Source organism: Mustela erminea, chromosome 16, assembly GCF_009829155.1.
Source record: "Mustela erminea isolate mMusErm1 chromosome 16, mMusErm1.Pri, whole genome shotgun sequence".
NCBI classification, from domain to species: Eukaryota; Metazoa; Chordata; class Mammalia; order Carnivora; family Mustelidae; genus Mustela; species Mustela erminea.
In genome coordinates, this window is record NC_045629.1 from 85,252,070 (window position 1) to 85,275,048 (window position 22,979).

At 54.3% G+C, this 22,979-nt stretch overlaps 1 protein-coding gene and 1 long non-coding RNA gene across 6 annotated transcripts; one reads left to right on the top strand and one right to left on the bottom strand.

The window, feature by feature from the left end:
• Positions 1–2,365: 2,365 nt before the first annotated feature.
• Positions 2,366–2,752, top strand: LOC116575455. The gene is made up of 2 exons (XR_004279783.1): positions 2,366–2,456; positions 2,576–2,752. It is a non-coding gene; the product is annotated as an uncharacterized LOC116575455 (long non-coding RNA).
• A 525-nt stretch (positions 2,753–3,277) lies between these two features.
• ZNF250 (zinc finger protein 250) lies at positions 3,278–22,919 on the bottom strand. 5 transcript variants are annotated; one of them, XM_032315652.1, is made up of 6 exons: positions 22,818–22,919; positions 16,518–16,613; positions 16,138–16,279; positions 15,844–15,957; positions 15,588–15,650; positions 3,278–5,345 (listed from the first exon to the last, which is right to left on the bottom strand). In XM_032315652.1, the coding sequence occupies exons 2-6, from the start codon at positions 16,557–16,559 to the stop codon at positions 4,021–4,023; spliced, it is 1,686 nt and encodes a 561-aa protein (XP_032171543.1). In that variant the 5' UTR covers positions 16,560–16,613; positions 22,818–22,919; the 3' UTR covers positions 3,278–4,020. The 5 variants fall into 5 exon arrangements, with proteins under 5 accessions (XP_032171543.1, XP_032171547.1, XP_032171545.1 ...); XM_032315656.1 differs by having other exon boundaries at positions 16,138–16,264; positions 22,818–22,918; XM_032315654.1 differs by lacking the exon at positions 22,818–22,919 and adding an exon at positions 22,071–22,322.
• Between the last annotated feature and the right edge of the window lie 60 nt (positions 22,920–22,979).

Genomic DNA, 22,979 nt, shown 5'->3' on the forward strand with positions numbered 1-22,979 from the left:
CTCCCATGACAGCTGCACCTGTTCAGTCGTGCTAACTTCCAGCACACAGACCACACGGAACTGGATGCCGGGCTGGTCTTCCTGTAGGTTTCACTTCATTTTCCCAGCCGCTCTGTGATGTCAATGGTGATATTCTCCTCTGCAGATCAGAAGCTGAGGCTGAGGAAGGTGACTGGACCGAGCTCACGGAGCACTTGGAGGTGGGCCTGGGATCTGACACCCTCTTTACCACTTGTGCAAAAAGGATTACCCTGACTTCAGGGGAGGGATGGCCTTTGTCCCAGGCTTCTGGGCAGCTGGACTGTCCTGCTGAGAGTCTTTGTTTACTCAGCTAGAGCCAGGAGCTCTGCAGGATCAGCAGGGCAGGGGCTTTTTGGCCGTGTGGGATCTACTGAGCCCGTGGAGAGGCTGGAGACTGGGTCAGTTATGAGAGTGGCCCTCTGTGTCCGTGTCGCCAAACCCCAAGAAGAACTCTGAGGCTTCCCTTGTTGGCAGTACTCTGTGCACACTGTCACACGTCAGAGGCAGGGCAGCAGTGCCGTCCGTGACTTTGCAGAGGGACTCCGTTTTTTACTTTTCCTGGATTCTGCCACCATGCAATCCCTTGTCTGATTTCCACTGTGGTATTCCCTGTAATACACTGTAACCAGGTGTATATCAGGTTTCAAGGCAAGTTCGAGGAGTCCTAGCAGCAAATTATTGAACTTGGGAATCCCCAAATTCGCGACTGGTGCCAGAGGGGAGGGCAGCCTTGGGGCTCCTATCCCTCACCTGCTTTCTCAGCTCAGGGACTTCGAGGCATGAAACCATGTGTTCCCCAAACTCACCCAGGTGGGGCAGCACTACTCACACCCCCATCCGGGGATTTTCTGCAGCCGTAGAGCAAGCCCGGCTCCTGCAAAGGACCCTCGTGGGCCTGTCCTCTGGGAGTGCTCATGCCTCCCTCAGGGCCGTCTGTGGTCCTCATGGCACCTCAGTCTGGGTCCTGCTGCGCAGGTGTCTTTCTCCAGAGAAGCGATGGCTCCGCCCATGTCCTGGACTCGACGCAGCTGGGCTGGACTGTACTACCAGCGACACACAAAAGCACCTTCGTAGCTCTGTGTTGCTGGGTCACCTTTACTAATGGATCAGGAGGTGGAATGTTTTTGTTGGAAACGGGCACACTTCAGCCCTTTCCAGGCTCTCCTCATTGTACTTCCCTTTATTGGGAACGGCCAGCGCACGTCCTCTGGCCACTGCTTCGTCGTCGAGCCTTACGGCAGCCCCTGATCTCCCTTCGCCCACGGGCAGGTGCTCTAGTCAGTCCTTTTTTATCGGACAACGTCAGATCATACATAGTACACGGAAATAAAACTCTGGGTGTTTTCTAACTTACAGAAAATTTGAGAACTAAGTGTCAAATTCTTGGTAGCAGTAAGGAAAAACGAGAAGGATTGAAATGCCTAAGATGTAAAGACTTCCAAATAAAAATTAAAAGGTCCAAAATAAGCATGGAATGCTGCTGACCAGTGAGAGGTGGGCAGTAACGGCTGGCAGGCTATTAACAGGTGAAGGGAGGGGCACCTGGTGTCTCAGTGGTTAAAGCCTCTACCTTCGGCTCGGGTCGTGATCCCAGAATCCTGGGATCGAGTCCAGCATCGGGCTCTCTGCTCGGCGGGGAGCCTGCTTCCCCCCACTCCCCCTCTGCCTGCTTGTGATCTCTGTCTGTCAAATAAATAAATAAAATCTTTAAAACAAAACAACAAAAAAACAGGGTGAAGAGATCCCAAAGGTCATTTTAGTGCCTGATACCACTTCCAAACATGCAGACTGCCCATATGTTCCAGCAGTTTCTGTGCTACGTCCTGATCCTTGGAGGGGTGAGTGACAAAAATGCATGGCCCAGGGATCCTCCCCAGGGAGAAGGGCACTGAGGCTCATCTCCCAGCCCCACGGACACCTGAGCCTGTGCACTCGCCAGCTAAGGGGTCAGGGACAGGTCAGCAGGAAGAAAAGGCAGAGTGGTAGTAGTACACTTCTTTTAAGAAGGGCGAAAAGCGAACTATGCATTTTGCAGATTTCCCCGGAAACCCTGTATTTGGTGCATTTAACAATCCAGAATGACTTGTACCGTATCACGTACGTTGTCCTGTGGCATATGCGGCATTTTCCCAAGCAAGTATTTCTGTACATTGTGTTTACCTGAACTCTTACTCTTGTCTTGACTAGAACATGACTATTTCTTACTGTAACTCTCCGCAGGGTTAAGAATTGTGCCCCAAGTAGTGGTGGACTCTGAGGGGCAGCCGCCAGCTACAGACTCTGCCGCTGGGGGGTGGCAGCTTGCCCGTGGGCCAGTGACTTCGGCTACTGTCTACACCTAACACCTGAGGACCTGAGGGATTTAGCCCCTCTGCCTCGCACCAGCCTGGACAGCATCTCCTTGGAGGTTCAGCCATCACGGAAGGAGCGTCTCAGTGAGTTCATCTTCTCTCTAGCATCTCCTTAGTGATCCCAAGTCCTGTCTACTTGTGGCTTTAGCGCCTGTTGTCCCAGCTGCTCTGCTCTACACATCAGTGATGTCGACCCCTTTCAGGAGGAGCCCGTCTCCTCTCTGCAGTACGCCTGCTGCCTCAGCTTCCAGAGTTTCACCTGTGACGATGGCTCCTCCCACCTGCATCACAGAGAGAGAACGAGTGTCTGTGCATCAGTGCACCGCTGCGGACCTAAGGGTCACAGTCCCTCATTTCTCCCGAGAAGCTGTTTTCGAGAGACAGGAAAAAACTTAAAAATTATGAATCAACTAGAGATGTCTGGGTGGCTCAGTCCTTAGGCATCTGCCTTTGGCTCGGGTCATGATCCCCGGGTCCCAGGATCAAGACCTGCATTGGGCTCCCTGCTCAGCGGGGAGCCTGTTTCTCCCTGTCCCCCTGCTTGTGTTCCCTCTCTTGCTGTCTCTGTCAGATAAATAAAATGTTTTTTAAAAATTAAAAAACATTTTAATGTTTTTTAATGTGTCTGGGTGGCTCAGTGGGTTAAAACCTCTGCCTTCGGCTCAGGTCATGATCCCAGGGTCCTGGGATCGAGCCCCCACATCGGGCTCTCTGCTCAGCGGGGAGTCTGCTTCCCCGTCTCTCTCTGCCTGCCTCTCTGCCTACTTGTGATCACTGTCAAATAAATAAAAATCTTTAAAAAAATTATGAATAAACAGATTCATTACAGTATATGAAAATGGATACTAGACACTTTTGCAATCAGGAGTAAAAAATAAAAAAACCCTCAAATATAGGAATGGAAATTTCAGATAATAAAAAAGCAATTTGAATGTGATAATTTTAGGTTTTAAAAATATGTACCAAGGAACTGTCTTTTGAGTAACACAGTGGCTATGAGGTCTGGGCTCTGAGTGCAGAGCTCCCCTGCAACCCACACAGGGTCTGGAGGCCCCAACATCCCACGATCTCCGGGGCATACGGTCTGTAAATCATAAGGCTAGGTTTTGAGGCAAAGATCCATTTCTGAGTTGAATTTTCACTTAGGACATTCCTTCTGATCTGGAATAAAGTTCAGACGCCAGCTGAAGCGTTTTCTGAGTTCACATCATTTCTCCCTAATTCCTCCTTAGGCGGTTTCCTTTGTTCACACAAAACAAGTGGCCGCACACACGCAGGGTTTCCAGCCGTCTTACACGGTGACGCTCGACGGCCATTCTTCCACACAACACTGCGGTGGTCTAACAATAGTGCAAATAACCCAAACTTTCGCGCAGCAGTTGGAGCAACTGTTTGTTGTCTTTAGAAAAGGCATGTCCCCTTGGGAGCGCGAACTTTACTCGGAGGCGGGAACGTGCTGCTGCGGCCCGAGCCTCACGCTCTCCCGCCAGCTCGGGCACCGGCGACGGCGCCCAGGCCCGCACCCACGAGGGCCGCGCGACAGGCTCCCTCCGGCTCCTCCGCCCGCCGCGCCCCGGGGCCGCTCTTCGGGGCTCCCCCGGGGCGGAGCCCTCGGCAGCCCGTCCCGCGCGGGGGGCCCCCGGGGGGCTCAGGGCTTCGCGTGCACCTTCTGGTGCTGGATCAGGTGGCCGTGCTGGTTGAAGGCGCGGCCGCACTCGGCGCACTCGTAGGGCCGCTCGCCCGTGTGGATGCGCTGGTGCTGGATGAGCACCGAGTACTGGCTGAAGGCCTTGCCGCAGCGGCTGCACTCGTAGGGCCGCTCGCCCGTGTGCGTCCGCAGGTGCACGATCAGCGTGGCCTTGAGGCTGAAGGCCTTGCCGCACTGCGCGCAGCGGAACGGCCGCTCGCCCGTGTGGATGCGCTCGTGCTGCACCAGCGAGCGCCGCGCGCTGAACGCGTGCCCGCACTCGCCGCACACGTACGGCTTCTCGCCCGTGTGCACGCGCTGGTGCTGCGTCAGGTGCGAGTGCTGCACGAAGGCCTTGCCGCACGCGTAGCAGCCGTACGGCTTCTCCTCCGTGTGGATGCGCTCGTGGTTCATGAGCGTCGAGCGGTGGCTGAAGGCCTTGCCGCACTCGCCGCACTCGTACGGCTTCTCGCCCGTGTGCACGTTGTGGTGCTGGATGAGCACCGAGCGGTCGCTGAAGGCGCGGCCGCACTCGCTGCACGTGTAGGGCTTCTCGCCCGTGTGCACGCGCTGGTGCTGCAGGAGCGTGCGTTTGACGCTGAAGGCGCGGCCGCACTGCGCGCACTCGTGCGGCTTCTCGCCCGTGTGCACGCGCTGGTGGCTGCGCAGCACCGTGCTGTGGTTGAAGGCCTTGCCGCACAGCGCGCACACGTACGGCCGCTCGCCCGTGTGGATGCGCTGGTGCTGGATGAGGTGCGAGAGCTGCGTGAACGCCTTCCCGCACTCCAGACACTCGTGCGGCTTCTCGCCCGTGTGGATCTTGTGGTGCTGCGCCAGGTCCGAGCTCACGCGGAAGGCCTTCCCGCACTCGTTGCACTCGTAGGGCTTCTCGCCCGTGTGGATTCTGCGGTGCTTGCTGAGGACGGAGCTCTGGCTGAAGGCCTTGCCGCACACGCCGCACACGTAGGGCTTCTCCCCGGTGTGGGTTCGCTGGTGCTGCAGCAGATGGGAGCTGCGGCCGAAGCACTTCCCGCACTCGGTGCACTTGTAGGGTCTCTCCCCGCCGGGGACAGCCTGCTGCGCGGGGGCAGGCCCACCGCGGCTGGGGACCCGAGCTCCAGGCGGGCCGCCGGGGCTTGGGCTCACAGGGCGGCTCTGCTCGGCTTTGCACGGTCCGTGATCGGGCTGGCCTGAGGGTGCCCCCCCCAGGACCGCGGATCCTTCCTCGGAAAGAAACGGCTTCAGACTCAAATCCCTCTTCGGGTTCTCTCCCTTGTTCTCATGCTCTGAAACAACAAACCCAAAGTAAAAGTTAACTGCCCACCTACTCAAAACAGCAGAGCGTGCGTCCCCAGAGGTGGCCCCCAGGCTGCGGTCCCTGAATGCACACGCCCCGTGAGCTGCCGTCAGGGAGAAAACTCACAACTGTGTCCAGTAACTAGAAACGTGCCCAGGCAGACAGGGCAGTCGGCGAGGTGTGAAAGGACACGAGGCACACGGCGGCAGGTGACAGGCCACTACTGCCCGAGTCCCACTCTCCCTGTGGTCTCTGCTTTCTAAGATTTTCTGTATTTGAGAGAGAACAAGCCGGGACACGGACAGAGGCAGACACCCTGCTGAGCAGGGAGCCCGATGCGGGACTCGTGACTGAGCAGGGAGCCCTATGCGGGACTCGTGACTGCAGCAGGAGGCAAATGCTTAACCCACCGAGCCACTCAGGAGCCGCACCCTGGAGTCTTGACCTACAGAGCTTCCAGAAGCCGTCATCAAACCGCAACCCCACCCAGGACCACAGAATAGACAGCGGGCAGACAGCGACAGGAGGGCAGGTGGGGCTGGAGGACGAGCGTATCCAACACACACAGGCCCTAGGACTCGTGCGCGGGCAAGTGGGACCTCCTCTCTGCAGAGAATGCACCGGGAAACCTGAGAGACACAGTGGGAGTCTTGCCACAGCTCGGCTGGAATGTGGCCTGCAGAGCAGCAGTGAGCACTGCAGAGAAGGCTCCAGTAGAAGTTTTTCGTGTCAGGTTGGGGACTCTCTGCGGTGCGAGTGGGGGAGGACAGGGTAGCTTCCAAATTTCCCCCCCCTTTGGGGAGCTCTACGCCCAGTATGGGACTTGAACTCATGACCCTGAGATCAAAACCTGTGTACTCTAGCATCTGAGCCAGCCAGGCATCCCTGAGAACAAGTGTTTCACATCTTGGAGACCAAGCCATTGAGAGGACAGGATGCCAGTCAGGGAAGGACCAAGACTTCACAAGGGACCTCAGGGCTTTGTGGGAGGACAAGACTGTGCTCAAGGAGTGGTGCTTACCAAGGACCCCCAACAGGTGGCGCCGACACCATGTCAGGGCCAGAAGCAAGAGCCTGACTGCTGGCCCGATGGCCAGGCCGCCTGTGGGCCCTGTGGCCTAGGAGGCCACCTCCAAACACCCAGCCGCCACCCCCGGCTTCCCAAAGACCTCGGCCAGGAACAGCATTAAAAACGGGTGCACTTGGGGCACCTGGGTGGCTCAGTGGCTTAAGCCGCTGCCTTCGGCTCAGGTCATGATCTCAGGGTCCTGGGATCGAGTCCCACATCGGGCTCTCTGCTCAGCGGGGAGCCTGCTTCCTCCTCTCTCTCTGCCTGCCTCTCTGCCTACTTGTGATCTCTCTCTGTCAAATAAATAAATAAAATCTTTAAAAAAAAAAAAACACAAAAAAACGGGTGACCTGGAGGGTCATTCTGGAACGAGAAACCTCCGGGCAGAGGACGGCTGAGAATTCTCGCAGACGCACTCAGGGTCTACGACAGGCGTCGAGGGGCCTGCAGCCCTGAGGGCAACGTAGACGCTGACCCAGCCATCTCGAGACGACGAGCTAAGACGGCGCCCAAATGGGCACACGCGTGGGGTGTCTTTGCTCCCCCTTCTCTCCAGAACTTACTTCCCTGGTTCACAGGGCAAGACCTGGGCATGCCCAGCTCGGAGGGCTCTGCTGTACTGTAATACAGCTCGCTCTGTATTGCACTCTGCTCCCTCGTGCTCAGAGGCCGTTCCCAGAACAGCCGCCTGTGGGGGTCCTCCGCCTCCATCTGGTGGCAAGTATGTCTCGTTCTGTGGTTCTTTATTAGAAAGCGGAACAGAACCCAGTTGTTTTCCAACTGTGTCCTATCTAGACTAGCAAGTTCCCCACACCTTGCTGGTCACAGCATACTGAGATACAAGCTTCACTCTTTAATTAGTTCATGACTTGGTCCGGGAAGACAACTGTTACATAACGCGCCCTAACGGAGTTCTGGCTGGGGCTTGGAGAAAGATTTGGGCCAAGGTGGTCAATAAATAAAATATGCTTGTTTTGATCTGTGTTGCCTTTTGGCAGCGAGGTTACCTTGGCGGGGGCAGGGGGCGGGAAGACCTACCAAATGTTAATGCTTCTTCAGAAGTCAGTGGCAGCCAGATGGAAGCAGACCCTCAGCAGAGGGTCATCTGAGAAGAGGCAGGAGAGCAGAGTTGGAGACTTCCCTGAGCGAAGGGCTCCTGTAGAGGCTGGAGTCCCACTCCGGGCTTGACGAACGGGCTCTCCGCACCCACCCCGAGATTCAGCTGCACTCTAGACACGGACACGGACCCCTCCACCTCCCAGTGCTCTCCAGGCTCAGGTGGGGGCTCTGCTCACCTCGCCATCTAGATGGCCCACTCGCACATCCGTGTCAGGGGTCCAACAGAGAACTTGGCTCCTTCCTCCCAGAATAGGCTCCTACTTCTCCTGGCTGGTGGGCTTCAGGATCCACATCTCTTTTTTGATTCCTTATCTTTCTCTTTCCCCATCAGTGTTCAAACCCCTAGTTCCTACGGTCAGACCAGCATGTGACAGCTTACCGTTTTTGTTTTTTTTTAAAAAAAACCTTTTAATTTTGGAGAGAGAGGGAGAGAGAGTCACAAGCAGACTCCATGCTGAGCCCAGAGCCTGATGCAGGGCTCGATCCCAAGACTCACGAGATTGTGACCTGAGCTGAAACCAAGAGTCAGATGCTTAACCGACTGCGGCACCTAGGCGCCCTGGGACAGCTTACTATCCCATGTCCGTCCTGCCCAGCCCTGCCTGCTCATCAGTGACACGGGATGACTCCTCACCATGACCGACAAAAGCGCACAGTCTGATACAGAAAGTCAAGTGGAAACACTGACCAATCCAGTTACATTTCCCATGTCCCTTTTACTGTTAGTATCACTACTATTATACATGATGGAAAGCAGTGTTACTATACTAATTATTAGTTACATATTAACTGGAATGCCCCAGGAGGAAGAAAGCCGGGAAGACTATCACTGCCTCCCTAACAGCAAGAGAAAGTCAGGTAACCTATAAAATCGTAACTTTCTTGAATCTATCACAGAGCCGAGGTCATGATGGCAACCAAGTGACCTGAACCTAAGGAGAGACAGGTGTCTGCACGGGCAGACAACTGCGCTGAGGTGCCCGGATGAGAGGTAAGAGCAAGATGGAAGACAGGCCACCACCCCAGCAAGGAAGCAGCCCCTGGCTAAAACAGTGAATTTCCAAAGAACCACAGATGCAGGGCTCCTGACTATGGGCTTCTCCCCTGGGGGCAGGTCCAGAGGACGCCGCCTGTGGACCCACCTGAACCCTCCTCCTCTGCAAAGCAAATGCTGCCAAGTCTCTGCGCGAGAGAAAACAAACTTCTCATTTTAGGGCACAGATAAAAATTCCAATGGCTGGGGAGGGTAATGAAAATGATGCTCTACTCCTGAGGGAGAGGCAGGAAAATGATCATGAGCCCAGCAGGGAGAAGTCCGCTTCAACTAAGGGAAGGGCTGTGACCCAGGGACACAACAGTGGCGCACCCTCTCGTCTGCCCCAGCCCCTGGCCCAAAGGCCAGCAAGCCCCCGAGTAACCAGCCACTGCGTACTACTGCCTGGGTGGGGGTGAGAGCACGAAGAAAACCTGCTCTCGTGGGCACACCTGGGAGACGGGGGTCTCCCAGGAACCTCTGTGGTGTGATGAAGGCCACTCTGGGAAGAATAGAGCCCAGCCCAAGCCCTGACTAGACTCAGGCTGTCATACTACCAGCCCAGCAGGTCAGGTTGTTTGCAGAGACAGCTCACCTCGATGTCTACTGTCCTAATTGACAGCTGACACTCGATAAAAAGTTACGAGACACCCAAGAGAAAGAAGACACACACACAGACTCCGAGACCAAGTGATCAACGGAACTAGAATTAGAGGTGGCCCGTATGCTGGAACAATGTGAATGACCAGGTCGGGGGTTTCCGCAGACAGACACTGCGAGAGTCCAGCTGGAAATGCTCGATGTAGAAAAACACAGCCACACAAGGACGCCTCTACTGTGCTCATCAGTGGACCCAAGCCAGTGAGCTTGAAAATGGGCCAACAGAAATAATCCAAGAAGAAACAGAGGGCTGTTTAAATGGATTAGATGTTGTGTCCCCCACCACCAATTTACAGGTTGAAGCCCTAAGACCCCATGTGATATCTGGTTGGGCCTTTGGGAGGTGATCAGGGTTAGAGATCACAAGGATGGGACCCCCTGATGGGGTTAGTGCCCAAAAAGAGACACCAGGGAGTTTACTCACTTCCCACCTCCCCTGCCCCAGGTATGCACAGGCCCAGAAAGGGGCCATATGGGCACCAGAAAGCTGCTGCCTGCCGGCCAGGAAGAAAGCCCTCAGCAAAACCCAACTGCGGTTTTGTCTCAGACTTCCAGCCTCCAGAGCTGGGAGAGTAAGATTTCTGATGTTTAGTCACTCTGTCAAAGACCTTTTGTTGCGGCCGGAGCAGACCCATCCAGTGCACTAAGTCTTACCCTACTGTGAAATGGCGTGAACTTCGTCTGAAGGTACTCGGTGGCTAGAGACGTGTACTGTAAGCCCTAGAGCGGCCACTAAACATCGCGGTTCATGACCTCTTCCTTCTCCTTTAAAAAAAATGGTTACTTTTCATGATTCTATTTGATCTCCTTTCTTGGCTTCTTAGTTATAATACTTCTTTTGATTATGATGTAGTTCGGGGTAATTTCATCATGTAGAGGTGTAGAGTCCTAGATCTGAGTTTATACTTTTCATCAAATTTGGAAAAATTTCAACCATCATTTCTTAGAATACTTTCTCTAACCCCCTATCCCTGCTTTGTTGGCGTCAGCTATACATTAGGCCATTTCAGACTGCCCCCCAGATCACGAACACCCTGTAGACTTTTTTTTCTTCTGTTTCAGGACTTTCTAAATGACTTTGTTTTCACTAATCTTTTTTTTTTTTTTTAAAGATTTTATTTATTTGTCAGAGAGCGAGTGAGCGAGCACGGGAAGGGGGAGGGGAGAGGGAGAAGCAGATTCTCCAACGAGCAGGGAGCCTGACGCGGGACTCGATCCCAGGAGTCTGGGATCCTGACCTGAGCTGAAGACACCCAACAGACTGAGCCCCCCAGCTGTTCCTCACTAATCTTTTCTTATGCAATGTCTAATCTGCCACTAATTTGACCCACTTAACTCTTCATCTCACTGTTTTCACCTTTAGAAATCAGAAATGGGTCTTTCACAAATCCTCCATGCTCCTACTTAATATGCTCAGTATTCCCTCTAGACCTTGAACACATGGAATAAATTCTTTGTTTGAATAGCCTTGTCTTCTATCACTGATGTCATTTTTGGTCAGTTTAATAGGACTTTTTTTTCCTTCTAATTATGGTTGTATGTGTGTGTGTGCTTTAAGATTTTATTTATTGGGGCGCCTGGGTGGCTCAGTGGGTTGAAGCCTCTGCCGTTGGCTCGGGTCATGATCTCAGGGTCCTGAGATCGAGCCACGCATCGAGCTCTCTGCTCAGCAGGGAGACTGCTTCCTCCTCTCTCTCTGCCTGCCTCTGCCTGCTTGTGATCTCTGTCTGTTAAATAAATAAATAAAATCTTTAAAAAATTATTTATTTATTTGACACACAGAGAGAGATCACAAGTAGACAGAGAGGCAGGAAGAGAGAGGAGGAAGCAGGCTCCCTGCCGAGCAGAGAGCCCGATGCGGGGCTCGATCTCAGGACCCTGAGATCATGACCTGAGCCGAAGGCAGAGGCTTAACCCACGGAGCCCCCCAGGCGCCCCTGGTTGTGTTTTCTTCCTTCTTTAGATGTCTGGTTGATGTCAGATGTTACAAATTTTACCTTGTTTGATGCTGGGTATATTGTTTAGTATTCTTTTTTTAAAGATTTTATTTATTTATTTGTCAGAGAGAGGAGGGAGAGAGTGAGCACAGGCAGACAGAGTGGCAGGCAGAGGCAGAGGGAGAAGCAGGCTCCCTGCCAATCAAGGAGCCCGATGTGGGACTCGATCCCAGGACCCTGAGATCATGACCTGAGCCGAAGGCAGCTGCTTAACCAACTGAGCCACCCAGGCGTCCCTGGACTATATTTTTAAAACAATTTTATTTATTTATCTGGCAGAGAAGAGAGAGCAAGCACAAGTAGGAGTGGCAGAGGGAGAGGGAGAAGCAGGCTCCCCGCTGAGCACAGAGCCCGATGCGGGGCTCTATCCCGGGTCCCTGAGATCAGGACCTGAGCCAAAAGCAGACACTTAATGACTGAGCCACGCAGGTGCCCTGGTGCTGGAGATGATACACACACACACACACACACACACACACACACATTTTTTTTGGACAGAGAGAGATCACAAGCAGGCAGAGAGAGGGGGGCGGGGGAAGCAGGCTCCCCACCAAGCAGAGAGCTCGATCCTAGGACCCTGAGACCATGACCCAAGCCAAAGGCAGAGGCTCAACCCACTGAGCTACTCAGGTGCCCCTACTTCTTGAGCTTAGGGAGCCTGGGTGGGGCTGTTGTTTAAGCGTCTGACTCTTGGTTTTGGCTCAGATCATGATCTCTGGGTCGTGAGATCGAGTCCCATGTTGGGCTCTCTGCTCAGTACGGAGTCTGCTTCAGTTTCTCTCTCCCTGCTCTTCCTCTAATAATTATTTTTTAAAAAGATTTTATTTATTTACTTCACAGAAAGACACAGAGAGACAGAACACAAGCAGCAGAGCAGCAGAGGGATAGGGAGAAGCAGGCTTCCTGCTGAGCGGGGAGCTCAATGTGGGGCTTGATCCCAGGACCCTGGGATCATGACCTGAGCCAAAAGCAGACGCTTAACAACTGAGCCAACCAGGCGCCCCTAAAGTAAATAAATATTAAAAAAAAAAAAAAAAAAAAGAAGGGACGCCTGGGTGGCTCAGTTGGTTGGACTGCCTTCGGCTCAGGTCATGATCCCAGAGTTCTGGGATCGAGTCCTGCATCGGGCTCCCAGCTCCACGGGGAGTCTGCTTCTCTCTCTGACCTTCTCCTCGCTCATGTTCTCTCTCAAATAAATAAATAAAATCTTTAAAAGAAAAGAAAAGAAAAAATATTCTAGAGCTCAAGTATCCTTGGTTAACTTGCATCTGGTCCTTGCCTTGCACCTTTGAAGGATCAGACCAGAGTAGTGCTCAGGGCGCTTCCCCCACTAGTGAGCTCTCTGATGACCCTATGAGCTACAGGTTTCCTGCTCTCGCTGTTGGGAGCAGACAGCATTCCCAGCCTTGTGTGAGTGCTGGACACTCTAAGTACTAGCCTATAGTTCTCTAGTCCTATAGCACAGGGAGTTCTCTGCTCAGTGTATCACAAGGCTGAAATAAAGCGTTAGTCTGAATTCTTGTGTGGAGGCTCAGGCAATAAATGTACTTCAAAGCTCATTCTTACTGTTGTCAAAATTTAGTCCCTTGTAGCTATGGGACTAAGGTGACTGTTTCTTTGCCACTCTCGGCTCCTAACTGCTAAGTGCATTCCCTGCCATGTGGCCGTTTCACCTTCGAGGCGGCAATGATGCATCAAGTCCTCCTCATTCCTGAGTCTGACTTCTGTCTCTTGACCTCCAGACCCATATTTAAAGGGCTCTCCATTACTTAAAAGCAAAAGCTTAATATAACATAATCATAGGAGTAAAAGCCGCTTTCACAATCCTGGGGATAATGCAGGCAGGGCACGGACACCATGGGGCAGGGATCTGGGAGGTTCTGTGTGCCAAGAAAGAGTGCTCTGGTCTCTCTTCCTCTTCTTCTTCTTTCTTTCTTTTTTTTTTTTTTTTTAATTTTTTCCTTTTTATTTATTTGATAGAGAAATCACAAGTAGGCAGAGGCAGGCAGAGAGAGAGACAGGGAAGCAGGCTCCCCGCTGAGCAGAGAGCCCGATGCGGAGCTCGATCCCAGGACCCTGAGACCATGACCTGAGCTGAAGGCTTTAACCCACTGAGCCACCCAGGTGCCCCTCTTTCTCTTCTTATGAAGACACTAACCCTACCAAATCCAGGCCCTAGCCGTGTGATCTCACTCAACCTTAATTACTTCTATCAAGGGTTTGCCAGCAATACATTCACACTGGGGTTTCGAGCTCCAACAGAGGAATGGGAAAGGGGCACAAACGTTCATTCTATTCTGAAGACCATCTTAAATCCTGACTACTGCAGCTGCTACTCCTTCTAAAGAGGGGGCTCTTTCCTGGCACTGGACTGTTTCCTTGCTAGTGCCAATACTCGAGGGGTCTTCCTACAGATCTCCAGAGTTCTCTTTGTCAGATGGACGCTTCTGTGGGACTCCTAGCCTCCCTGGTGTCTCTGGTCTCCTGGCTATGTGTTCTCAAGTCTGGGAGACCACTGGCCTCTCCCGGTTTCCTCTCCCCACACGGTGATCTTCTCCAAGCTTTACGCTCAGAGCAGTTGTAGGGATCAGCCCTTTGTTTCCTGTCTCTCGGGGATTAATTTCCTTCACTGATTGACATCCACTGAGAGAAAGTTGCCCAACACCGTGAGAGCTGTGGTTTCATAGATCTTGTTGTTTTTAGGTTGTTTCAGTTGAGGGAGTAACTCCCAGCTCGGTTTACTCTCATCTTGGCTAAAGTAGAAGCCTTTGTGTTTTTTTTTTTTTTTTTAAATAGCTTTATCTTAGAAATTTGTATCTCTAACCAATAACTTAATTAGGCATATTTATGAGATTTTTATAATTTCATAGTACCTGGTTTTCTTCAATTTGCTTCCCTCTCCCAACACTATGTTCCTGATTCATCACACTGTTCCAAAGTAGTTATTAAACCATTTTCACCATGATTTTTTTTTTATTAAAACACCAAAATTTATTTATGCATCTATTTTACTGCTGGTAGACATTTGGGTCACTCCCAATTTTGCACGCCTCTACGAAGACTCTTATGTATGTTTCTTGGTGCTCACATACAGCCTCGCTGTGCACAACAGAGCGGAGCACTGACATAGAGACCTGTATTTTCACCTTCATTAGAGAATGCCAAACGGGTTTCTAAAGGAAGTGTGCACAACATTTACACCCTCATTAGCTGCCTTACGGCTTCACCCAAACTCGACAGCCCCCCCTTTTACCATTTTTCCCCCACTTTTTTCATTCTGAAGGTGTAACATGGTGAATCAGAATGGTTTTGATTTCCATTTTATTGATGAATAATGAGGCCGAGCATGTTCTCACATTTACTGGCCCTTTGGTTTTCCTCCTCTATCAGAACCTGTTCAAGTTGTGTGCCCACTTTTATTACCGGATTATTTCTGTATTTTTTATTCCCTTCAGAACAATTATTGGATGTATATAGTTACAAAATGGTAACACTAATAGGTTCTTCATTTAAAAAATCTGAGTTTACTGTCCTCTATCTGATAACATTTTTTATACATCTTATTTTTATTTTTAATTTATTGTTATTTATTTATTTAAAAGATTTTACTTATTTATTTTACAAAGAGAGAGACAGACACAGCCAGAGAGGGAACACAAGCAGGGGGAGTGGGAGAGGGAGAAGAAGGCTTCCTGTGGAGCAGGGAGCCTGATGTGGGGTTTGATCCCAGGACCCTGCGATCATGACCTGAACTGAAGGCAGAGGTTAATGACTGAGCCACCCAAGGGCCCAATATACATCTTACTTTTAAAAGGTTATACTATGTGTTTTTTAAACAGGGAAACACAGTTTAGTTGCTTTTTGACTTCTAAAGTCTCATTATCAAAACATAAAGCTAGTAAGCCCATTTGCACTGCAAAGTACCGTTTCTACCGTCTGAAGTTTCCTGAATAGGTAGTTTCTTCCCTGACGCCAAAGTAACAAGATGAGCAAGATAAAAAGTAACTGTACGGGAGGTCACTCACTCAGTGTTCCGTGTCCTCACACCCACGCATGACCAAACTTTCCTGCTCACAGACAGACTCAGGCGGCTGTCGGTGCGAGGCCGCCCTGTGCCCGCGTGGTGCGGGAGCCGAAGCAGAGCCCTCACGTTCAGAATGGTGGCTTCAGATTCGAGCACAGACTAGGGAAGAGTGTTTTACATGTGACAAGACAAAGGGAGAAAAACAATTGCTCTGAAACAGATTTTTAATTTAGAAAACCCCTCCCCAAAGCCAGAACACACTCTGGTGAATCCTGAGCACTAATACCTGCAGGGACTGTACGGGTTAGAACGACGAGACACACACCTACCCCATGGACAGGGTGAACTGTCTTGTTGCGTACAAGCTGTCGTGTGCTCACGCCTGTAGCTGTCTGCAAAAGGAAAAGAGAGCTGAAGGGTTAGTAGGAACTTGCCATCTGCCGTTACAACCTAAGTGCAATTCACTGCGTTAAGCCTCTGCCAGAAGAGGCGGGACGCTACTCCGCTGTCTATCCCCTGCCAGTGCCCACAGCCTCTGGGAACTGCCTAGCCCCAAGGGAAGGAGGGCCAGCTCATTTCACTCACCTGACCAGCCGCTCCCCAGGCCCCGAGTCTCCTCAGCCCCTTGCCCGTCCAGGACCCACGGCTCTTCCCCTCGCTCCAGCTGAGAGATCACACTGGGCTTCGATCCTGGAAGTCCTGCTCACGGGAGGGAAGGCCTTTTGTCAACACAGTATCTGTGACCACCTGCACCCCACCCCACCCGAGTGACCTGCAGGCATGACAGACGGGACTGCCATTCCTCTAGAGCCCCCACCACAGGGCCCCCACCCCTGGCCGAGCACACAGACACAGAAGAGGCCTGCTGAGGGGCCGTACCTAGCGATACCACGTTCCCATAGGTCTCCATCATCACGTGTCGGTAGAGGCCCCGCTGAGCAGGGCCCAGGCGGTCCCATTCCTCCTGGGAGAGGAGCACGGCCACATCCTCAAAGGTCACCTTGGCCTGGAATGACAGGGGCTGCTGCAGGTTGGACTAAGTCTCCACATCCGAGATGGAGTGGATGCAAGTGGAGATGCCCTTGGTAGGGAAACACATGTGAACAGCCTGGCGGGGGAGGGTGGGCGATGGGGGAGTGTAACAGGAAGAGGCCACGGGGTTCAGACGCAGGGACACTTAGGCGACCACCTGGAGCCCTGGGCATAGCAGGGCTGGGAGGGAACCCAGAGGTGCTGCACAGGCCTCGAGGGCAGCTCACCTGGGGTCCTGCTGGCGGTGGCAGGAGCCTGGCCGCTGCCATGGCTGGATCGTCCGAGGTTTCCGAGGAAGATGGAGGTCAGAGGAGCCTGTGGGGCTGAGGAAGAGGGAGTACATGAGGGGCCCAGCCTTGCCTTCACAGACCCTACTTCTTACTCCACAATTCAGGAACAATGATCCCTGGACTCTGTGAGCCCCGCAACAATCCTGCCTCAGATGCCTGGGGACACCTGTGCACCCCAACGCTCCAGCCAGAAAGTTTTGTTCTCCAGACCCTGGGGTCTTCATGGTCAGCTGGGGAGCTAACAAGGACTCGGCGCCATCTGCTCAGGCCGCCAGTCCACACAGAAGGGCTGGTGCCAGGCCAGGGATAATCTCCGGGGAAGACAGGCTGAGAATGCGTGGTGTTGCTTGAGGCCCGTACTCCTGGGGCAGCTCACCCCACGTCCTTCGTGATTCACTCGACTGTGACTGCTGTGGGCTTGTTGGTGCCTCAGGCTGCCCTGGTTGTGCCCTGGCTCTGCAGTGAGGCTGGCGCTGTCAGCCTGGTGGTGTGTCCACCAGGGACTGGCACTGGAGGTGAGACACATGGTTGATTCTGGTAGCTTAAGTCCAGAGTCACCCAGGGATTTGGTCTGACCTTGGGGAGGCCTACGGGCGGGCAGGTTTGGGGACGTAAAAGGACTAGCTTAGCTGAGGTGTCGGTCATATTCAAATTACTGGAAAAAATAGGGAGGGAACGACCAAGAGCCCTCCTAATGGGGGGATGGGGCTCACATTATTTGGAGTGTCAAAGGGAGTCTCCCAGAGGGACATGGCCACCAAGATCACCGTAACAAACAGGATGCCTCACACGGTGGGCTGCCTAAAGGGACGACTTGGGGGCAGGAAGTCAGGAAGCATCACAACCCATTTTCTTCACAGAATATAAAATGTGTGCGTATATTGGCACAGACAACTTCTGGGAATATATACACGGAATTCCCAACCGCAGCGGCCTCGAGGGACAGGAGAGACTCGGGCTGAGAGAGGCTGGCCTCTCTCCATCCCTCTGTTCACCAAGAATGCCCGTTCTCACCAAATCTGTGTGTCTGTGTCAATGCGACAAAACTCTAATTACCATCCCAATAGGGGTCTTAAAAGAGGGACACTAACCTCAAATTCATATGAACAGTAAATGCTGGAGAACAGGTAGAATAAAATCTGAAAGAATGGGGGGGGGGCCTCACCAGGTCTCAGAACAACGATGAGAAAGTCCCTGCCACCACCTGCTCTGCCCCTGCCCTCTTGATGGTGTATCCGACATCCACACCCTCTCAAGCAGCCCACAAAACTGCCACTGTTCGTGGTCAGTCACCTTCCCATGGCTTTGTCCAGCTGCCTCCCCATGAGTGGTCTCCACCCTCCCCACCTGGCTCTGGTCAGGGGCTTCCATCACCTCCATGTGGCCAGCTCCGCGCCCACTGTTGGCAGCGGTAAGAGTTAGTTACCCTGTCCTCCAGCAACTCAGTCCCCACCAGGTGTCCTGGACCTTGCTCCCTCAATCCTCACCTGCATGAGAATCTGACCTTCCTGGACAATGCAGCCCTGGTCCCCTGGGAACCAGGTACAGGTAGGCCCCACCGCAACCCGGCCAGGACTCAACAAGAAACACCCACGGGAACACCAGTCAGGACCTCCCCAGTGAGTGCTGGACACAGGTACAGCTGACCCGAGGAGGCACTGGCTTTTTTTTTTTAAAGACTCATTTATTTGAGAAAGAGAGAGTGAGGGCGCGCACAAGCACGGAGAAGAGCAGAGCAAAAGAATCTTTAAGGAGACTCCCCACTGGGTGTGAGGCCCAACACAAGGCCTGATCTCAGGACCTGAGTCAACACCAAGAGTCAGAAACTCAACACGATGAGCCCTCCGAGCGCTCCTCCCCCTCCTCGTCCACACCCTCCCTCCTCCGCCCTCCAAGCACATTCAGAACGAGGCCCTGCTGCAGCAGGGCTGTTCCCCTGTGCACCCCCAACCCCACCGTGGGAACAGTGGCTGTTGCTGGCCTGAACCCCTTCCTGGCTCCTTCACGGCTGCTTCGAGGCTGGTCAGAACCCCTGCCTGGGCTTCCCTTCCGCTAGGGAGGCTCCTGACCTTTGGCTGGTTCTTGGCACATAACCCTCTCATCGAGGGCGTTCCTGACCCCCAAACCTTGAAGGCCTGTCTCTCGGTCCTGATTCTCCCTTTGTGTCCCAGAGCGGCCAGCAACCCAGTATTTGCTGATTAAGTGAATGAAATAAGAGCTATGAGCCCATACTTCACTCTGTCTCAGGAAAGCCACCTGGCATAATGGAGACGAGTCGGATTGACCACTTCAGAGTGGGCACGCCCCTGGGATGGACACAGGCCCAAGGATGGTGGCACTGCCAAGCCACAGTCCTTCCACACACAGGTCACACACCCCCTGAGAAAGACTTAAGCTGGGGGAGACAGCCAGTAGATGAATGAGACCACGGGACGCAGAGAGCATGTCCATAAGTCCTCTTTCAGAAAGAATGCCTCCAGGGTCAAGAAGTGTGAGTGCTTTGTCCTCACCTATAAAACAGGGAGACCACACCCCTCCTCCGCAGGCCTCTAGAGGCAGAGGCAGCAAGGTGCGAAGTCAGATGCTGCTGGGCTCGTTCAATTAAATTAACTCAAAAACCTAGGCTGTCAATCTGAGTGAGGCATGGAGGCGGGTGTACAAGGCAAAGGGCAAGATTCCCGGCGGGGGCGGCGGGGGGCGAGTGGAGGGGACAGTCCTAGAAAAGCACTGAAACAAAGGCTCTCTACGCAGGACGACCTTCACACGTTACCACGCAGGAGCACACATACTAGTATACTTGCTACTTTGGTTGAAGATCTGCGTCCTTCCAGTGTGCACATGGTGAAACCCTAACGTCCAGCCGGGTCGTGTTAGGAGGTGAGGCCACTGGGAAATGCTTAGGTCATGAGGCCGGAGCCCTCACACTGGATCAGTACAAGAACCTCACAGCGCTTCCTCACTCCTTCCGCCACGTGGGGCGCACGGCAAGAAGTCTGCGACCCGAAAAGGTCCTCCCCGACCACGGAGGCACCCTGCAGCCTGCAGCACTTGAGAACCGTCTGTTTTATAGGTTACCTCGTCTACAGTATTTTACTAGAGCAGCCCAAAGGAACTAAGACATATTCCTGTATCGGATAAAGAAAAAGAACAAATACAAGAAGTGGTACCGACTAGTTTTGAACAAGTCTGTGACTGCACACAAAGATGCGCAAAACACTGTGGCCCCCAAAGCTGACAGCCGTCGGGCAGGTGAACAGAGCCATCCAGGGCCCAGAACTGGCACTTCTGAGCTGCCCTCTCTTCCACCCTGACCCCCGTGATTCCGATGCCCACACCTCCAGGCTTTGCTCTGTGAAAAAACACAGCAGTTGTTGGTTTGTTTTTTAAACAAGGGGATGGAGGGACAGGGGGCGTGGGGGCGGGGTGGGGAAATTCTTGGGCAGGCGCCATACTCAGGACGGAGCCCAATGTGAGGCTTGATCTCACAACCTGAGGTCATGGCCCGAGGCAAAATCAACAGTCAGAAACTTAACGGATGGAGCCACCCAGGCGCCCCAACACAGGAGCTGAGACAGGAAGGGAGATTAGGTGGGCATGCCCAGTTCTGTTCAGACGGCCATGCCACCCCCAACATACGGCCAAGTACAAACCGCACCCCTGGGGGGGCCTGCAGCAGTGCCCACCCATCCATCAGCCAGTCATTCCTCAGATGCAGGAGTTTCATTTCTGGAAATGTCCTCAGGGAGCAGGGAGTAACCCCAACAAAACCAGAACAGATCTGTGTTCTCAGCAGCACTGGACGCTTCGCGGGAAAGAAGCCACACTGCAGAGAAATTCTGTGCCAAGCAGGCCCCGGCTGTCCTGACGGCGGAGCAGCCAGCAACTAAGGAAGGGACCGCGGAGGCGCAAAGAGCTTAGAACTTAATGTTTTAGGATTTATGATCACTTTGGTAAGCTAAGTTTTAGGAACTCGTTGCCCTTACTGAATTCCTCCTGGGCTTGATGGAGAAGAACAGGCACGCCTATCTTCCAAAGACCTTGCCCACAGTGACAGGCCAGGACAGGCGCACCCCCAGTCCCTGGTCTGGGCCGGGCAGCTCTGAAGATCTTCCTCCTCTGTCCTCACCATCCTCACCTCACCTACGGGCTTTCCTGCTGGAGTGAGTCCCGTGCCCTCCACGGGGGACGCATCTTCAGGAGAGACCTCTCTGAGCCACGTGTGAACCCAGAGCGGAACCCTGCAACCTTCCACAGAAAACGATCACGCGCCCAGACCCATAGCTTCCTACACACCAGCAAGACCTGGGCAAAAAATACATAGGGAAAAAGGTCCTGTTCAAAATGACACAAGAAACAAGCTTAAAATAAACTTATTTCTATAGAAATGAAATGTAAATTCTCACTGTATCCACAAAACCAAGGTGCCCCAAGAGCCAAGTGGGCCTGGATGAAAAGGGGTGACACAGGAACCGGGCAGAGCAGGGCCACATCCGTATACACAAATGGAGAACAGAGGAGGCACTTCAAACTGCTGATGAAACGGGGCTCAGTAAATGGGGCTAGGACGAGCTGATGCTTCAGGAAAAGTAGAACTGGGCCTGTGCATGAAGTTCAGCAGATCTCCCAGAAGGTAGAGGAAGGCCAAGAGATTTAAAAAAAAAAAAAAAAAAGGCTAGAAAAAAATTGATCATCTCATATCAAATACGACACGTCTCAGGCTGACGAATGAAGAGCAGAAATTTTACATCACGTTTTATAGAAACACGTTGATATTATTTCAGGTGGGAAGGGCCTTTTAAGCAAAGCACCAAAAGCAGAAATGGGGGCAGAGACTTCCAGATCTGCTGCATGAAAATCAAGACCTCACGCACATCCAAGCCACCAAATTCCAGAATGGACCCCAAATCACGCACGAATCTAATTCACGACAAAGGTGGTTTTCCAAACCCATGGAAAGATGAACCATTCAATAGGTGGTGTCAGAAGCAGCAGAGAAAACCACGACGCTGGATTCCTCTCACCCCGCACCAAAATCAACTCCAGATGATCCAACATTGCACAAGAACCCGAGAAAAACAAGGGTTTGTTTTAAAAATGATCCTGGCAAGGGGAAAGCCGATTACGACAACAAAGCTCGAAAGCCTTCGGAGTCGACGCTCGACCATTAAAGGGCCGAAATCTCTTCCACAACCCCCAAGCGAGCACACACAGGAACCGGAGCCCCGCGTCCGTCTGCGGAGTTTCCGGCGCCCACGGAGCGGGGCAGGGACCGGCCGATCCCGGGGGCCACGAAGGCACCGAGGTTTCCACCGCACCCGGCCCCGGGGACGCAAACTCCGACACCCCGCGACGACCGGGCGGCGCGCGCGACCCAAGGCGCCGCCCTCCCCGCGGCCGCCCCTCGGCCCCGCGCCCGACGCTCTCCCGCACGCTCGCGCTCCCCCCGACGCGCACCGTCTCGCCTCAAGACCGGGAGAACCGACGACGCACCGGGGAAGCGCCGGCGAAGAGGCCGGAGGAGGCTGGTCGCGGCCCCTCCGCAGCCCCGGGAAGCCGAGCGCGCGGACGAAGACGGAGAAGCACCGCCGCCCCGGGGCCCAGAGACCCCGGCGCCGCTCGGACGCGGAGCCACGGCCGACCGCGAGGTGCGGAGGCGCTGCGGGGCGGGGCGGGCTTCTCACCCGGCCCTGGACTCCGGGGGCCCCGCGACTCGCGGGTCACGGACCGCCCTCCCCGCGCACGGGCGCGTCCTCCCCGCCGAGGCCCCGCCGCATCCCTGCAGCTCCCGCGGGGCCCGCGGTCCGCGGGGGAGGGCCCGGGAGCGTGGCGGGGGACGCGGGGGAGTCTGCAGAGTCCCGCGGCCTGCGGGGGAGCTCGGGGCGCGGCGGGGGCCGAGGGGTGAGGCCGGCCGTCCGCGGGGAGGGGCTCGGGTCGGGGCCGCCGGGAGGGGCCCGGAAGCGTGCGGCGGGCGGTGCCGGGGGCGCGGCGGGGGCCGAGGGCTGGGGGTCAGGGGAGGCGCGCGTGCGAGGCGCAGGCGGGCACTGGGGTGTGGCGGCCGGCGGGGCGCCCGGGGCGCGCGGCGGGGTCCGCGGAGGCAGAGGAGGCCGCGGCGCGTCCGCCGGCCACGGAACCCGCGCCCGCAGGGAAGCGCCCTGTCCGCGAGGACGGCCCGGCTCCGGCCTCCGTGCGGGTGGGGGGGTCCCGACCTGCCGGAGCCCACGCGAACCCCCCACTCACCTTCCACGCCGCAGCCTCACGCGCGAAGGGACGGGCGCCCGCAACGGACCCAGACAAAGGGGACGCCCCGCCTCGTCTGCGCATCCGCCAATCCCGGGGAGGCCCGCCTCCTTCGTCCCCGCCCACACCCCCGGGCCACCAGTCCTGGCGTGCGACAGCCCC

What these genes read in the sequence shown, in the direction of transcription:
- ZNF250 (XM_032315652.1), bottom strand. Translation starts at nt 16,559, where the DNA reads ATGGCAGCGGCCAGGCTCCTGCCACCGCCAGCAGGACCCCAG. An exon ending in TGGGAACGTGGTATCGCTAG is followed by an intron (nt 15,958 to 16,137) that starts GTACGGCCCCTC and finishes TCCCGTGAGCAG; the next exon opens with GACTTCCAGGATCGAAGCCC. An exon ending in CCTGGGGAGCGGCTGGTCAG is followed by an intron (nt 15,651 to 15,843) that starts GTGAGTGAAATG and finishes TTCCTTTTGCAG; the next exon opens with ACAGCTACAGGCGTGAGCAC.